We start from the raw sequence: 16481 nt of genomic DNA on the forward strand, positions 1-16481 counted from the left end.
AACTTTGCTGTCAGCAATCTTCCAAAATGGATCCTGCTGAGTACCTAAGCTGGTCCTCCTCTAGAAGGATGGTTGTGCTCAGCCCATTTTGATATGTACATGGGGTATATTAGTTTAGGTGAAAAGAGTATGCGTGTTGAATTGGGCAGAAGCATAGTCAGGCTCCCAAGTGAACAATTTAGAATACAGATATCAAATACTGATGAATCTGAGTGGAAGAGGCAGGGGAAAGCAAACTTTTTATTTGGATAAGTCACTGTAATACCAACTTAGTGTATTATCTTTGAATGGACTAAACTTTTCTGTATTTGTTTACATAGGTCTTTATCACCAGTGCCTAGAAGTTCTGAACACTACAAGCAAAGATTTGAGCATTATGGCTACGACTATAGGAAGGATCCCAAAAGACCCATCACTTGGAGAATGGACGATGAGAAATATGGACAGAGTAAACCAAGGATTTCTTCTCATGAAAATATACATTACCGATCTTACGAGCATAGATCACCTTCTCCAAACATAAGAGGAAACTCTTCAGAAAAGTTTTATACTTATAAGCCTCCCCAAGTATATTTACCAGAAAGAGGAGATGATAGTAACAGAAGAGCTCAATATGTGCCCAGACACTCAGAAGGTATGTTCTACAGAGAGCACCAGAGGAGTTGTTATCCCCAGAAAGCACAAGGAAGATATATTCCTGATGACCGCAGAAATAGAAGAAGTGAAAAAGGAGGGACACCACCTGTGAGATCAACAACAGATTCTTTTAGATTCGAAGGACATTGGCATGAAGCTGAACCGAGGTACCAGAGGATACAAGATGAAAAATACTCTCAGTCACTTAGAAGAGGCTCTGAAGATTTTGAGAAAAGGATCTCTTTTCAGAAGAGGTATAGAAAAATATTAAACTAGCATAATTTGATATAAAGCCTCAAATGAAAAAGTCTGTTTACTTTATGGTTGAAGATAACCTTGAAAAGCTTTTGTCTAAAAGATTAAAAGCATTGCAATGTAGTTTTGGTCTACTGATAGTAGTGAAGTGTTTATTTTTAGAGTAAATCATGTAGATGGCTAGAATATATTTTTTTAAAAGATGCTATTTTCTGTAAGTAACCTTGTGCATCTATGAGCTGGCTTAAGGGATTATAGGTTAACTTTCCACTACATTTTGCATTTAAAGCCATGCTGCCCAACTTTCGACACATATAAATTCTCACTTTCTTCTCTCTAGTGCAAATGTAAATTGTTTTATGTCAACACAGGTATCCTGAGGATCATGATTTCAGAAAATACGGACACACATCAAAAAGACCTCACGATGTGGAGAGGTATGAAAACAGAGAGCCTGCCAGGAGCCCGCAGTGGAAATCCAGGCATTTTTCTGCTCCTTACCAAGAGAAGAAAGATCAGCGGAACCTTGAAACCCAAACTTATCGATATGCTCCAAGGGAGTTCCCAGAGACCAGTTCAGCAGCCAAAGTATCCTGTGATTCTCGCCACAAATATCGGAAGACCTCAGATGGCGACAAGGACTTTTATGATGAAAGAGCTCAGAAGTACCCTAAGGAGGAAGATAGAAAATTGGGTTCTCAAAAAGGCCCTGTGAACAGGGAGTCCAGTTGTTCTCATGCTGGAAGAGGGAGAGAGACTGAAGGTGGGCAAGTCAAAGAATCTTCTAAGCCATCTAAGAAAGACTGTGCTGCCTTAACCCACTCAGATAAAAGCGATGTTGATTTGAGATCCTGTAAGGACACACGGAAGGACAAAATAAAGAAAGAAAGGGCTGGCAGTAAAGAGAGCAGCTCTTCCTCTAACCAACTTGATAATAGTGATTCCGACTTGAAGCCTTCATCTGTCTTTCTTAAGAAGAAGTCACTCACAGTTAAAGTAGATGTGAAGCAAGGACAGAATAAATCTAGGTATTATCTTCATTTTTTCTTAATGATGTGTAATAATTGTTTCTGCCACCTTTTTTTTAGCTTTGAAAATAGAGTTCGTAGTATGTTTAGAGTTCATCAAGTGAGGGGGTGGGAATTGCCAGATTTTTCAAAAAAGCCCTGTAATGGGGATTAATCCCGTGATTTAGTAATACAGGATGATGTCATGTTTGTTTCCGTGTTTGTATCTGAAGATGCTTTTGGGGTGCAGGGCATTCTATGGAGTTGGTCCTCTTCATGAATTTACGTGTTTTTATGTTTCCACATTTTCTATACCCACAAATAGGTCAGGTAGTGTTCAAGGAGACCTATTCCTTGCTCAATTTCTCAAAACCTGTTTTCCCTATTGCATGAAATTCAGAGAATTTTTGGCCTGGAAGGGACCTTTCAGCAGGCCCTGATATTATAGAGAAAGACCATGAGGCCTTGAGAGATGAAGTGACTTAGATCTGAGTCCGTGCCTGGGGATCAAATCTATATGTCCCCTTGTGTCTCAAGGAGGTGGATGACTTAACGTGGTTCTTGCTACCATCTCAAAAGGAGTGGAGCTCAACCAACTAGCTTCTCCTAGGTAGAGGAATTAGGCTAGAGTCTATAAAGAGGCCAATTTGTAAGACATTTGGTTTAGCGCTTAATGAGACTTTAACAAAAAAGGCTACTTTCGTAATAGGTTTTATTCCTCTAAAGTGGATTGCATGCTTTATTCTATTACCTCTGTTTATGGATTCTGAGAATAATAAGGCACTGACACTTGGATGCATCAGCTAGTTTGTTTGTTATCTTAATACACTACCAGCATGTGAGTTAAAAAGTGATGGACCATGTTGATTTGGTGATTTATGTTCACAGTTGACTCGTATCTGTATTTGAATAAAAAACTAGAGGGAACAAAATCCAAGGTTAGAATGTAAAAGTGAGGGTGGTAAACCCCATAGTCTTTTTTTAAAAAAACAAAAAACAAAATACATTTGTTTCTTTCTTTAAAGTTAGATTTAACTGTCCCTTTTCCTGATTTTTTTTTATGTTCATTATACTTGCAAAAATACCTTAGAATATACATATGTATATTTATATGTACACAGAAAGAATTTATATATGTGGTTATATTAGAAGAAGTTGGACAAATAGAAGGGAGGGGGAAATCACCCATAATCCTACTACCCTAGGACCATTTTATTAATATTTTGATACAGCTTTTTGGGGCTACTTTTCTATATGGTTGTCATAACTGTATATAACTATATATATGGTTGTCATAACCCACTCCAGTAATCTTGCCTGGGAAATGCCACAGACAAAGGAGCCTGGTGGGCTACAGTCCATGGGGTCGCAAAAGAGTCAGACATGACTTAGTGACTAAACGGCAACATTCTATTTCATATAATATGTCTTAAGTCACTTTGTGCTATATTTCCTACTCGTTCTTAATCTTAAGAGTATAAAGGCTCTGCTGCTGCTGTTGCTAAGTCGCTTCAGTCATGTCCGACTCTGTGCGACCCCAAAGATGGCAGCCCACCAGGCTCCCCTGTACCTGGGATTCTCCAGGCAAGAATACTGGAGTGGGTTGCCATTTCCTCCTCCAATGCATGAAAGTGAAAAGTGAAAGTGAAGTTGCTCAGTCGTGTCCGACTCTTCGCGACCCCATGGACTGCAGCCCACCAGGCTTCTTCGTCCATGGGATTTTCCAGGCAAGAGTACTGGAGTGGGATGCCATTGCCTTCTCCGTAAAGGCTCTACTAGTTCTTAATCTTAAGAGTATAAAGGTTGCTCTAAGCATCAAGTTTAAGGATCTTACCTTAAGATTTTTCTCTTTCTAACCTTATATTATGAAAATGTTCAAACATACAGAAAAGTTGAAACATAATTGAAATATAATTGAAAGTTGAAATAAAACATACAGAACTGTACAGTTGACACCTATATACCCACCACCTAGAGTCTACAATTAACATTTTACTCTACTTCTGTAATCACATCTGTTCATCTATCATTCCATCTTAATTTTTCACTGCATTTCAAAGTGAAGATACAATTATACTCACCTTTACATATTTCAGTATTTAATATTTGTTTACAGTTTTTTTCTTTTGAGGTAAAATTACATGCAATCAAATCACAAAAATCTTGAATTTTTACATAAAAGTAAAATCACAAAAACTTTGAATTTTAAAATGATAGTAAAAGTAATTTAAAAATAAAATCTTGAATTTTTAAATATTTAATAAATGTTTTATACTTAAATTAGAATTAATAAATTGCTGTAACATTTTCAAAGAATGCTAAAAGTAATGATTTTGAAGTATTTTATTTTAGTAGACCTTATTAGAGATAAGGTCCTAAGATAAAAATCTTAAGGTAAGATCCTTAAACTTGATGCTTACACTGTTAATTTTATAACTTCACATTGAGAAATAGAAGCTCGATCTTCATCATGTGTCACAAAAATGAGCTTCCTAAAATTGAGGCTGCTGTACCTTTCGTTTTGAATTTATAAACTGTCTTGTGAATTTCATGGCCCATTAGCGGGACCTGTCAGTACATGTTTGAATTACCTGACAAGGACCTACAGAATGGTTTGTGTAATAAAGAGCTTCACTGTAAGTTCTTTCTAAAGACTTGAAGAATCTTGACTCTTCATTTTATACATTTGTTTAAAATGTATAAATGGTGGTTCATTTTATACATTCATTTCCTTTCTTAGCTTGGGTCAGGTTTTAATACATGTTCTTTGAGTTATCAGTGCAGTTGAAAACATACAGTTGTCACCTAGTGATTTTTCTTGGTAAATATATGCATCTTTTCAGTATGGCACTGCATCATAATCAACAAAAATCTTTCTCTCTGATTATAATTATTAACTGATGAATGAATGTGGAAGAATTTTGTGGGGTTGAATTTAGTTATGTGTGGACTGATGAAGTGTCCATAAAACAAAGGTATTAATAGTTAATACCCTCAACAGAGCCATGTTCTCAACTCCCAACATAAATTAGATTTTCTTCTGCTTAATAAAACTGAAATAATCATAGAGTGCAGAGAGGTTATTTGTTGGTTAAAATTTAGAGTATCCACTTTTTTTTGAGAAACTAATAAGGCAGTTCATTTTATACATTCATTTACTTTCTTAGCTTGGGTCCGGTTTTGATACATTGTCTTCCAGTTATCAGTGCAATTGAAACCTAGTGATTTTTCTAGGTATTAGTTTGTATCTAGAATAGCAGTAGGTGACACTTCCTTGAATGTTCAGTGCATAGTTAATACTTCTGTCAACAAAGTCAATAGAAGTAACAATTTTGAAGGATTTTATTTTAGTAGACCTCATTAGAGATGCTGAACACTTAATTTTATAATTTGATGTTGAGAAATAGAAGCCTAGTTGACTTAGTGACCTTCTAGTGACCTACTTTGTCAGAAACTGCATTATCAGAGGTAGAAGTTACATATCAGTCATAACTATGTTTCAGAATGAAGTTAAGAGCATCACAATATGAAAATCTGTACTAAGGTTGTTATGAACTCCAAACACTCACTGTTGTAGACATCTGAAAGTCATGGGGCAGATGAAGGGAGTTTGGGTTTACTATTGGACAGAATAGGTGAGAGACTGAACCTTGGTCAGGCTAGGAAGATGGTGAGAGGAGGGAAGGAGGGCATGCCAGTCTCCAGAGAAGAGTAAGCTGGGGCAGGTGGACCTGCACTGAGGCTCCTTTGACTTCCCAGGTGCTGGCACTAGGCATCTAGAATGAGAAGGTTGGCTAGTGAAGGCAGCATTGGACTGACTGCCTCAGCCATATTTGCATTTAATCCTTTTATTTCCCAGTGAAGAGATACAGAGAGGGCATCCCTGACCCTACCCATTTTTCCCCATTCTAAAAGGGGAATGAGGTAGATGATGAGCCCCAGAAGACACTGGAGCCCTGATGCTCTGGGCAAACAGGTGCTGCTTAGGCTGGGAAAGAGTGAAAAACCACAGCTAGGATAGAAGGAAGGTAACCTAATCACACAAGCTTACCTGTGATGGGCACTGTTCAGCTGGAGGCAAAATAAGCTGGATGGAGATGTTTTTGTGATACACAAACCTGCTAACTTGCTGCTAGGTATCACAAAAATCTACGAGTGTTTTCCTTCTAATATTTCTCATATATATTTTCTAAACTAAAAAATTAATTGAGAAAAGATTCCCTTTCATTCCTGTGTTTCACTCAGTCTTGGGGGTCCTGGTATAGGGAGGTAAACTTTCTGTTTGATGTTGGGATGTATAGGTCTTTGTCTTCCAGTAGGTCACTGCGCAGTTTCATAACATTGGGCAGGTCACCTGGCTATGCCTTTTGGGGCCCAAATTAACTGGGTGTTCCTCTTGGATCTGTGAGTCTGCTTCAGTTGGTCATGTGTTGGTAACTATTGAAGCTGACTTACAGGCTCATCATAGGATTCTCTGAACTTTTGAATATATTTGAGATTTTCTCTTATAAAAAATGAAAAAATTTAAATTTATCTAAATTAAGTTAAAAAAAATTTTGAAGTAAGCCAAGAAAGTTAAAAAACAAAAATTGATCTCAGAATTTTGAAATCTGTCATCTTTTAAAGTGAAACTTACATTTCATATTGTGCCAGTCATTTTCCATTTTATCATTTTTTTATTCAGCAGATATTTTTTGAGGACCTACCCTGTGAGACAGTCTGTTAAGGTGCCCTGGGACTATGGACCCACATAGGATTAGGTTTCTTCTCCCCTGGTCTTAGAGGCAAGAAGATGATGTTGGTAATACTATGGCTCAGTGGAGTGATGTGTGAGGTGGTGTGTGATGTGTGATTCACATGATCCCAAGCTGGGGGATTCAGGGAAGGCTTCTTTCAGGAGTTGACATGTGAGCTAGGCTTTGAAGATTGGTGTGTTTTAGACATGTGGAGATGAGATGAAAGACCTTTTACATTTGTAGGTTAACAAGACAGAAAACACACCCAGGAACTTTGAGCTGTGCCATTCTGAGCAATCTAGGGAAATGAAATAGAAGGGCAGGAGGTGTGAAGGTAAGACTGCCACACTGCCAGCCTGATGTAACAGGATTAGCTGCTGGGAGAGGGCTCAGTTTTGGCCACCTTCTATCAGGTGTCTTGAAAGGGCACTGAGGTTGACAAGGCCAGTTACTGGACTTTTGTGAAAAAGTAATAATGAGATGTTGAATTAAGGGAGTAGCAGTCTCCCTAATCCATTTCCCTCAACTCCAAAAATTCTAAATGTGTTCTTAGGAAGACAAGAACAAACTTATGATTTGGAAAGTGCTTTGTGATAGTTATTAGCTAGAAAAAAACTGAGAAAGGAAAACTTTACATGTGTCATATGAATTTTGTTACCTATTGTAAACTTCCAGAGAGCAGGAGATTATCCATTGATTTTGGTGGTTCGGTTTTTGTTACTGTTGTTTTGCCAGGCAGTTGGTTTTTTAACTGTGGAGAAGAGGAAATTAAGTTTTAATGTAGTTTTTTAAAACGTTTTGTTAGTTGTTATGTATGACACTCAGATGAACATCAGGGGAAATATCCTTAAATAGAGAAGGAAAACCGGGGTGAAGTGGGGGGAGGGAACAGAGAACCCAGAAGATTTAATAGAATACAGGTGATGGCTATATTTTAATTTTTAAAAGTGTCTAAAATGCATCTCAAATGAGAACATTTGGTCTTTCCAGTTTAACTATTTGTTTTGGGGGTATTTTGTGAAATTGTAAACTTGTTGATCAGTAATGTCATAGGAAATACTAAAATATAAACGAAGAGGTGATTAAATTTGCAAATGAAACTACCTAGAACATTTTGCATTTTGAAGTCTCTAGAAGTTTTTGCTTATAGCAACAGTATAGTTATTTTTAAAAAACAAAATTTCAGGTTATATTCTTTTCATGTATATTTTCTAGAAAGATGATCACTTTTATATTTTTTATTAAAAATCTTGTGGGGTATCTCTAGAGAAAAATTTTAAACTGGTAAATATCAAGAATTATGTATAGCTTCAAAGTATACCACAGCATTCCTATGAATTGAGAGTTGAACTTGGAGTGGGGAGATAAGAGTTATGACAGTAATCATAAATTACAAGTAAATTTTAATAATTATCTGGTGAAAAACTGGAAGCCTTTATCAGCTGGTTTTGTCTTGGGGGAAACTGAGACTGCAATGAAAACCATTATCAACTGATTTCCCCTTATAGATCATTTTTATTATTCTATTTAAACATCTTATTTTTCTCCTGTAAAAAAAAAAAATGTAAAGCTGTTATGGGGTATGGAAGAGCTTTTGTACCATTAAACCCCTTTGAAAAGAAAGCATATGTAATTCTTTTTTTAATTTATTTTTTATTTAAATTTATTTATTTTAATTGGAGGCTAATTACTTTGTTAGTAGAGGTTGTTACAGGTCCATTCTAGCTTCTAACATTTATCACTAAATGTCTTTTACTAGTTACCAGATGTAGAATGAGAAGCTTGGAACAAATTAGGAGGAGAAATGGGCCCTCTAAAGAAAGTCTTTCTGATTAGTCAAGGAAACCACGGCAGTGGCATCAGCCTGTGGCGTAGTCACTCATCCATGTTTCTGCCGTGGCAGGGAGTCAACAGGGCTGATTTAAGAGGGAGCATGAAAAATCAGATGGAAGGTTTTCCTCTGAGAAGTTAAAAATAAGCACTTAAAACCATCTTGCTAGAAGAGTTAAAATTTTCAGTTATGAATATCTTTAAGCCCTTCATAACCTTGGAGCAGTTTTAGATATATGGCTGTTAAGTGACGTCAGTAAATAAATACGTGCATGTGTACACCCACAGCCCCAAATGTATCCATCCGATTGATTTTTGTTGCATGAAGAGATATTTTTTTCTAGTGGTGCTGCTATTATTTAAAATATATTTCAGGGCTCTCTTTTGGATTTATCTTCGGATTCTGAAACATAATCATAAAAAACCCTAGCAGTTGTAAATCTTAATTCTTTGGATAATGAACTTATTTTTTAGGAAGAGCCAGAAGCTATTCAGAGTTAAATGCAGAGGAGTGAGATGGGTATAAGCTGGTTAGTGCCGTTTTGGGTCCAAAATGAGGAATAAATATAAATAATGAGGCATTTTCTTTTCTGACGCATAAACTGCCTCCAGATGAAGAATTTGAGTGGTTTTAAGCGGGAGTAGCATTCTTAGAATAAAGTATACTTTCCCACTATGACATTTGGAAGGATTACATGCAAATGAATGCTTAACCTCGGGGATGAAAAGCAAAACAAATGACATCTATTGTCTCAGTATCATGACACCTTCTGCATAGAGGTATTGCAAAAATTAATATTTGTGAGCTCTGAGCCCCTTTGTTTGGCATGAATAATTGTTATATGTCATAATCATAAAATTATAATGGTACTTGAAGGTCAGGAAAGTGCTTAATGAAAGTTATTAAGATTCAGAAAGTATTAAAATGGTAAGATGGTTGGGGTTATATTATAAATGGTAGTATATCCTTAAGGATATATTTAGGGTGAACAGTATCATTGCTTCTCATGATCATAACTTTGCTAACAACTAAGGCTATTTTCTGAGAGTTCAGTGAGACTTTGTAAGTGATTAAGCTAAACAGAATTTGATTTCAAAATACTAGTCTCAGCTCATTACTGACATAGAGGTTTAAGGATTTTTATGAAGTCAGAAACATTATTATGTTTGATATCAGCTTGTAAAGAATGGTAGTATTTCAAGATAGTGTCAGCTTGCTGGCTTTATAGTTTTATGGACATTTTGGAGTAGAAAATAATCTGATTATATTTTGCATATTGAGTGTCTTCAATGCCATGCTGTATTTTTTGAAGTAAAAATTGTTTAGCTTAGAATTTTGAAGATTTTATTATTAAAGTGGAAAATATTTGATGATCTCTGATTTGAAAAGGAGAACTCAAGACTGTGTGCCTATAGCTATTTTCTCCTACTCATTATTGTACATGTTTATGGCATACAATTTAGTGCCTTAATTATAAGAAAAAAATAAACATATTTTTAGTTTTATAGTTATCTTGATTAATTTTAATAAGTTATTTTCTCAGTGAATAGTCTCAAATTTAGTTAAACATTTACAAATTATTCTAGGGTTGCTTCTAGCTATTCCACAGAGAGACAGATGTCACATGATTTGGTTGCTGTTGGCAGGAAAAGTGAAAAGTTTCATCCAGTGTTTGAACATCTTGACTCAACTCAGAATACTGAAAACAAACCTACAGGAGAATTTGCTCAGCAAATCATAACTATAATCCATCAAGTTAAAGGTTGGTATATTTCGCACATACATTAGGGATAACGCAAAAATAATGTACTGACTTTTCACGAGATATAGGTAAATATCTGATATTGTAATAGTAATTAATATTTCATTATAAGTTAAATCATTAATTAGGAAATCTGTTGAAGAAAGTAGCACATATTAATTCAAGCCAGTTGTTCTTTTTATGTAGTTCCAATAATCTGGTGCTTCAACTCATAATAGATTACAAACTGAAAATTATGAGGTTAGCTGCTGCAAAGGACAGGTGTACTGAGAGCAGAAAGAAACAATACCGATAACCCAGTATAAAGGAGGAAATAACAAAAGCCAGATATGAAACTCAAGAAGCTCGAGAAATCTGGAAGTGTAGGTCATTTGGTCATATTCCTAAAGCCCCCAAGGGTGTTCCTGGGACTTTGTGCCATAAGGGTGATGCTAAGTGATCAGTAAAAGACTCCAGTATTATTTGTTATACTTTATGATGTCAGGGAATTGCATAATTAATATTTTAAAGGTTTTCATTGAGTTGTGTTTTGCTTTTGCTTCTGGCCAGTTTCCATTAATTGGAAAATTTAGTCATGTAGAATAACTTTCTTTTTGATGCTGTGTAATTAAGGCAGTTTTGCATATTATAAGCTAGGATCTTTCATGAATTTCAAAATTTTAATTTTATATTTCTTACTAGATGATTGTGTTGATCTTTCTTACTTTCTTAAAACATTTTGCAAATGAATTATTTTCTCTGCAGCCCTCAAACTATGGCATATATTTACTTTAAAGAATGAAGTTTGAAACAGTTCACCTTCTCAATTCCAGCCCCTCTCACCCAAAGGAAGTGTGGTCCTTGGCAAAAAGGAAGCTGGTATTGCAGAAAAACCCAGGAGATTGTCCCAGAACAGGAACAGTACGTTAGGGAAAAGGATTGCTAAAGTAGCTTTCTCATGGGTCAAGTGTATTATCTTACTCTCTATTCTGTTCAAAGCTTGTAGCATAGGCACTTTGAGAATGTCTTCATGAACTTCCGTTAACACTAAGAAAAAGGGAGTTAGGAAGCCTTCTGTGATATGTAACCATAGCATTTAGCATTTGTTCAGAATTTTTTTGATGTTTTAAGGTTGTTTTTGAAATTATTTTTGCTCTAAGTGAACTGTAGAGCTCTATGCCAGCTTTACTTCCCACATACAGTAACAGTGAGGAAGCTCTTACCTTGGAGAAGAAAGGTCCTCTCTCTGAAAAAGCCAATATTTTTTTTTTCACCTCTGGCAAGTAAGCAGGAATGCCAAATAGGAACAGAATCTTTGCATTCATAAATCCATTTACTGTTGCTTGAGCTTGGAAAAAACATGTGAGCACTACACATTAGTCTATGAAATAAATTTAGGTCCCATATTTTTAAGAGAAAGCAGTTTGGATGTTTTTTTAATAGTCCCTTAGTCCTGTGCTTATTGTATATATAACCTTTTAAGTGGAATCAGTTTTACACTGAGATAAAACTTTTTGTTTCCTTTTGCAGCAAATTATTTTCCACCATCTGAAATAACTCTGCATGAGCGTTTCTCAAAAATTCAAGTTAAAAAAGCTGCAGATGCAAATGAAACTAAGTTGAGCTCGGATCCAGAAATTCACAGGTAATGACTGATTATTGTATGCCCATATAACTCATGGGAATAAGCCTCAGAAAAGATGTGGGAACATGCTGCCTGCCTCTTGGGTTTACTGTAGACTCTAGAACAGCATTTCCTGCCTAAAACAGGACTGACCCAAGTAGGTACTAGGCCAGTGCACGTTGATAGACTAGGTTGTATTAAAGCCATGACTGCTGCTGCTAAGTTGCGAAGCCATGACTAGCATTGTTTAAATGTGCAGGACTTTGAAAATATTTACCTATCTAACTTTGATTCTGCTGTGTCTATAGTAATTGCCTACTGAAGTTATCACTGGAAGAATGAAAGACAGTTGTCGAGCCATTGAAATCATGGGTTGCTTCATGTCCTCAGAAATGACTGTTCTGAGGGCAGCCGGATGAAAACATATGTCTTCTTCTGCTGGCACCTGTCCAAGCAGGTGGTGCGCCCTGTCTTGTGAGCTGAGTTGAATCAATGTTAGAATGCAGTAGATCACCGGAGCCAAGTTTAAGGTTACACAGACTAGTGATTTGAGAACTACTAAGGCTTCACTGTGATGTTGTTTACAGGATATGTGTGTCCTGGGAGACTGCCACATAGATGAAAAACCACCTGATAGCAGATTACTTTTTCTTCCTTCAAGACACACCAGCTTTATTTCAAATTCCATTCTGTATTAATGGAATCGAGGTATCAGTGTATAACATAATTATTTAATTGTAATATGCCTTTATTATTTTAGGAGAATAGATATGTCTTTGGCCGAGCTTCAGAGTAAACAAACTATGGTATATGACTCAAAACAGGTAAGTGAATATGGTTTTTGATGGGGGATTATCTTGTTGTTGACAAACTAATGGGAAAGGGAACTGGTCATTGGGAGTAAAAAAGGTAAAGTGGGTGAGGAAGGATGATTGAGACCCAGGAATCTGAAATTTACAAAGCTCTCCAAGTGATTCTAGTTTTCAGCCAGGTTGCAAAGAGAACACTGGCAAAAGACAAAAATATTCCCTAAGAGAGACAGTCCCTAAGGATTTTACAGCTTTGTAAAATTGACATAAAATTATAGTGTTTAATATTCATCCCAAAACATCACAGTATAAATCTTGCAGAAAGTATGTTTGATACCTTTTTTCCCCAAAGCAGTCGTGTGAGATATATTTTTAAGTTGTATGTGGAATGCATGCAAAAGAACTTAGTTTCATTTGATATTGCCCTTCTTTTTACTGAAGATTATATGAAAGATTCTATGGAGTATGAACTAACAAAATAATGAAAATAATACTTTTTTTTATTGTTCCCACCCCTGCCACCTCTGCCTACCCTCATTTCATTGCTATTAGAAAAACTATCTTAACTAGCCAAGGGGGAAGAAAACTGGCTCTTGTTTTAGAAGAAGTATATCAAGTTCTAAAAAACCTGCTAATTATTCATTGAGAGTGAAGAGTTTTTTAGAGATTTTAATAAATACATTTATGATAAAATATATAAATAATTTTTTCACATGTATGGTTACAATTTTACTGAATTTATAGAGATAGGTTAGTTTATTGAATCAATGATATTTTCAGGAAATTTCTGTTAATCAAAATACTATAATAAACTTATAGGAAATTTGAGGATTTTTTAAAATTACCTTTAATTCACTTAACACAAAGTATTATTTGATTGTCTTTCCTTGCAGTCTTATGTCTGAAATTTTAACATGGTCACTGTCACAGTACATACAATTTTGGATGCTTTTTCTTTTTACATAAGCTATAATAACATTCCTTTTATGTAAAGTCTCTCAACTCCCAATGACCTTTTTATAATTGAGACTTTGCAAGTTTTAGTAAACTTTTCAGTGTTTTTCCATGTTTACTTCCACATAGTCTATATCATCATAATTTAAGTGGTTGTACTTTATTCCTATGACAAATTTGCCATAAATTTTTCTTCCCTTCTCCTTTAAAATTTTTTCACACTCAAATTACTTTCATTTTTTTGTTATTTTTTAAATAAAACATTTTGAATATACTTGGATAGATAGACTTTTCTTTGGTATAGAGGCCCAGAATTCGGATTCCTGGTTCAGTGTTATGAACTCTGCTGACTGTGTTTTGTCAATTGTGTCTCAAAATACTTCTATCTGTTTATACTACTATTAACAAGATGAGTACAAGATAACTTATTTAGGACTTTAACTTAAGGTTCTTGTTCAATACGGTCTTTGTGCAACTAACAGTAATGTGAATGGTTTGTCTTCTGTCAAAATTCCTCAGACTCTGGTCAAAATAATAGATCCAAGTGACCTACGACATGACATTGAAAGAAGGAGAAAAGAACGGTTACAGAATGAAGATGAGCACATTTTTCACATAGCTAGTGCTGCAGAGAGGTAATCAGTAGATGAAAAACATCCTCTTATCAGAGAGCTTTTGGTTTTAGCATATTTTCCAATTTTGTGTGTGTGATGGTAATTTTCACTTTAGTGTAGGAATTTAATCCTTCAAATCCATGTCATATGTTTATTAAAATGTTTCAGAGTTATTCAGTGGTCATCATGTGCTATTTCACTGAAACAATAAAAATTATGGGGTAGGTGAGTATTTGAGGTCTTTGTGATCTAGAGAGAAGTGTAATAGCTTTTTTAATATCAGCAGGAGCAAATACCAGCAAATATATGGACTATTTGGCTCAAGCCGATTGAAACTCTGACACATTCTGCCTTTTAGATTCTGGTATTCTTTGAATATTGCAAGATTTCCTGAGGTTATTGCTATCCTCTTTCAGAACTCTTCATGGATGTCTGTCCATGAAGCAGAGGCAGGTGTAGTAGATAATGCAGAGGAGACCTGGGTTTGAATCCTACCTCTGCCAGTTTATAAACTGTTTGCTCTTGGGCAAACTCGCTTAGTTTTTGGAGCCTGTTCCTCTATAAAGTGAGAATAACCAATTTATGTTGGACAGGTTAGAAATATCACATGAACTAACACATGTGATGTACTTAATGCCATGAGTGGCACATTGACTGTCAGTAGATCCTTGTTTTTCGTTCCCCACCCTGTACCTCTTTTTAGGGCTTCTGAGTGTTCTAGAGTGGTCGCAGTTAATCTCTAGTTCTGAAAACTATGTAGAACTCATGGCAACTCTGGGACCCCATATGATTATGTGGTGTAATTGAACAGGACAAAATTTCCAGTTCACTCAAGGGTCCTTAAGTTATTTGGATCTCCCAGAAAGTGGGAATGTGTGAATAGAAAAGGCTGGTGCTAATTCTATTTCCACAGTCCTTAGTTTCAAAAATTAATATATTTGACTAGACTTTTAAGTCATGTCTATGGGTAACTAGGTCAAGATACTAGAGCTTGTTTAAAACTGGAATTGATACTGACAGTAAGTTTGGGATTAATTAAAAGATAGCAAAACTGCATGTTGAGGCATATGAAATAATTGAAAATAAAATAGTTAAAATCTTGTCTCTTGGTGGGTGATCTCCCGTTTCCTATATGACATGGCATGACTGCTCTTTAGTGACACAAGCTCTGTCATGCTATTCTTGACTCAGCAAGTGCAAGAAACTCAGGGTACCAAGAAAAAAGGGTTTTAAAACAGATTTTAGATAATCAACGTACTATAAAGACCATGTGAGGCTTTAGAATATATCTTTATCCTTTGAGGTGATGAAGAACTTGAGCAATGGAGTTTTACCTGAGTTCAATACCTGGCTCTGTAGATAACCTAGCTGTGTGACTCACCTTGGACAAGTTACTTAATCTCTGTTTTCTTAAGCTGTAAAATAGAGATAAGAATTATACTTACCTCATGGTGGTGGTGAAGATGAAGTAAAGTGATGCATGTAAGCTGCAGAGTAGTTAGCATTAAGTATTATTAATGTTAGCTTTGAGGATAGCATTGTGTGCAAAAATGTCTTCTGGCAAGTTGTCTTTTGCTGGATCTGTTGAGCTGTTTTATTTGTATTAGATGGCTAGTGTGTCTTGGTGGAGCCATGAGAATTTTTTTTTAGATATTACTTACCATAAAAGTCACCCTTTCAAAGTGAACAATTCAGTACTTTTTAGTATAATCACAAAGTTGTGCAACTGTCACCACTATCTAATTTCAAAACATTTTCATCACCCCCAGAAGAAACCCTGTACAATTAGTTGTCACTCCCTATTTCTTTGTCCTTCCAGCCCCTGACAGCCACTAATCTACTTTCTGTGTGTATGGATTTGCCTATTCTTGACATAATTGCAGTTAATATAATATGTGTCCTTTTGTGACTGGCTTCTTTCATGTAGTACAATGTTTTTTATGTTTCTCCATGTTGAGCGTGGACTTCCCTGGTGACTCAGTGGTAAAGAATCCACCTGCAGTGCAGGAGCCGCAGGTTTGATCCCTGGGTTGAAAAAATCCCCTGGAGGAGGGCATGGTAACCCACTCCAGTATTCTTGCCTGGAGAATTCCATGGACAGAGGAGCCTGGCAGGCTATCGTCCATAGGGTCACAAAAGAGTCGGACACAACTGAAGTGACTGAACACACACACACACACACACACACACACACACATTGAGCATAAATAATCCTTTTCTGGCTGAGTAATGTTCCATTGTATGTATTCACCACATGTTTATCCATTCACTGGT

General features: G+C 35.9%; 1 protein-coding gene across 11 annotated transcripts in view; it reads left to right on the forward strand.

The window, feature by feature from the left end:
* The window catches only part of BCLAF3 (BCLAF1 and THRAP3 family member 3), a 51464-nt gene that overhangs the window by 17010 nt on the left and 17973 nt on the right, over nt 1-16481 (forward strand). For 10 of the 11 annotated variants that reach the window (XM_070366491.1, XM_070366490.1, XM_070366492.1 and 7 more), the window contains 6 exons: nt 321-890; nt 1263-1919; nt 10052-10227; nt 11737-11851; nt 12591-12654; nt 14113-14228. In XM_070366491.1, coding sequence (XP_070222592.1) covers nt 321-890; nt 1263-1919; nt 10052-10227; nt 11737-11851; nt 12591-12654; nt 14113-14228 — 1698 coding nt within the window. The remainder of the gene's footprint in view (nt 1-320; nt 891-1262; nt 1920-10051; nt 10228-11736; nt 11852-12590; nt 12655-14112; nt 14229-16481) is intronic. The other variant, XM_070366493.1, reaches the window with a different exon arrangement.

The sequence above is a fragment of the Bos mutus genome, chromosome X (assembly GCF_027580195.1).
Source record: "Bos mutus isolate GX-2022 chromosome X, NWIPB_WYAK_1.1, whole genome shotgun sequence".
Classification (NCBI taxonomy): Eukaryota; Metazoa; Chordata; class Mammalia; order Artiodactyla; family Bovidae; genus Bos; species Bos mutus.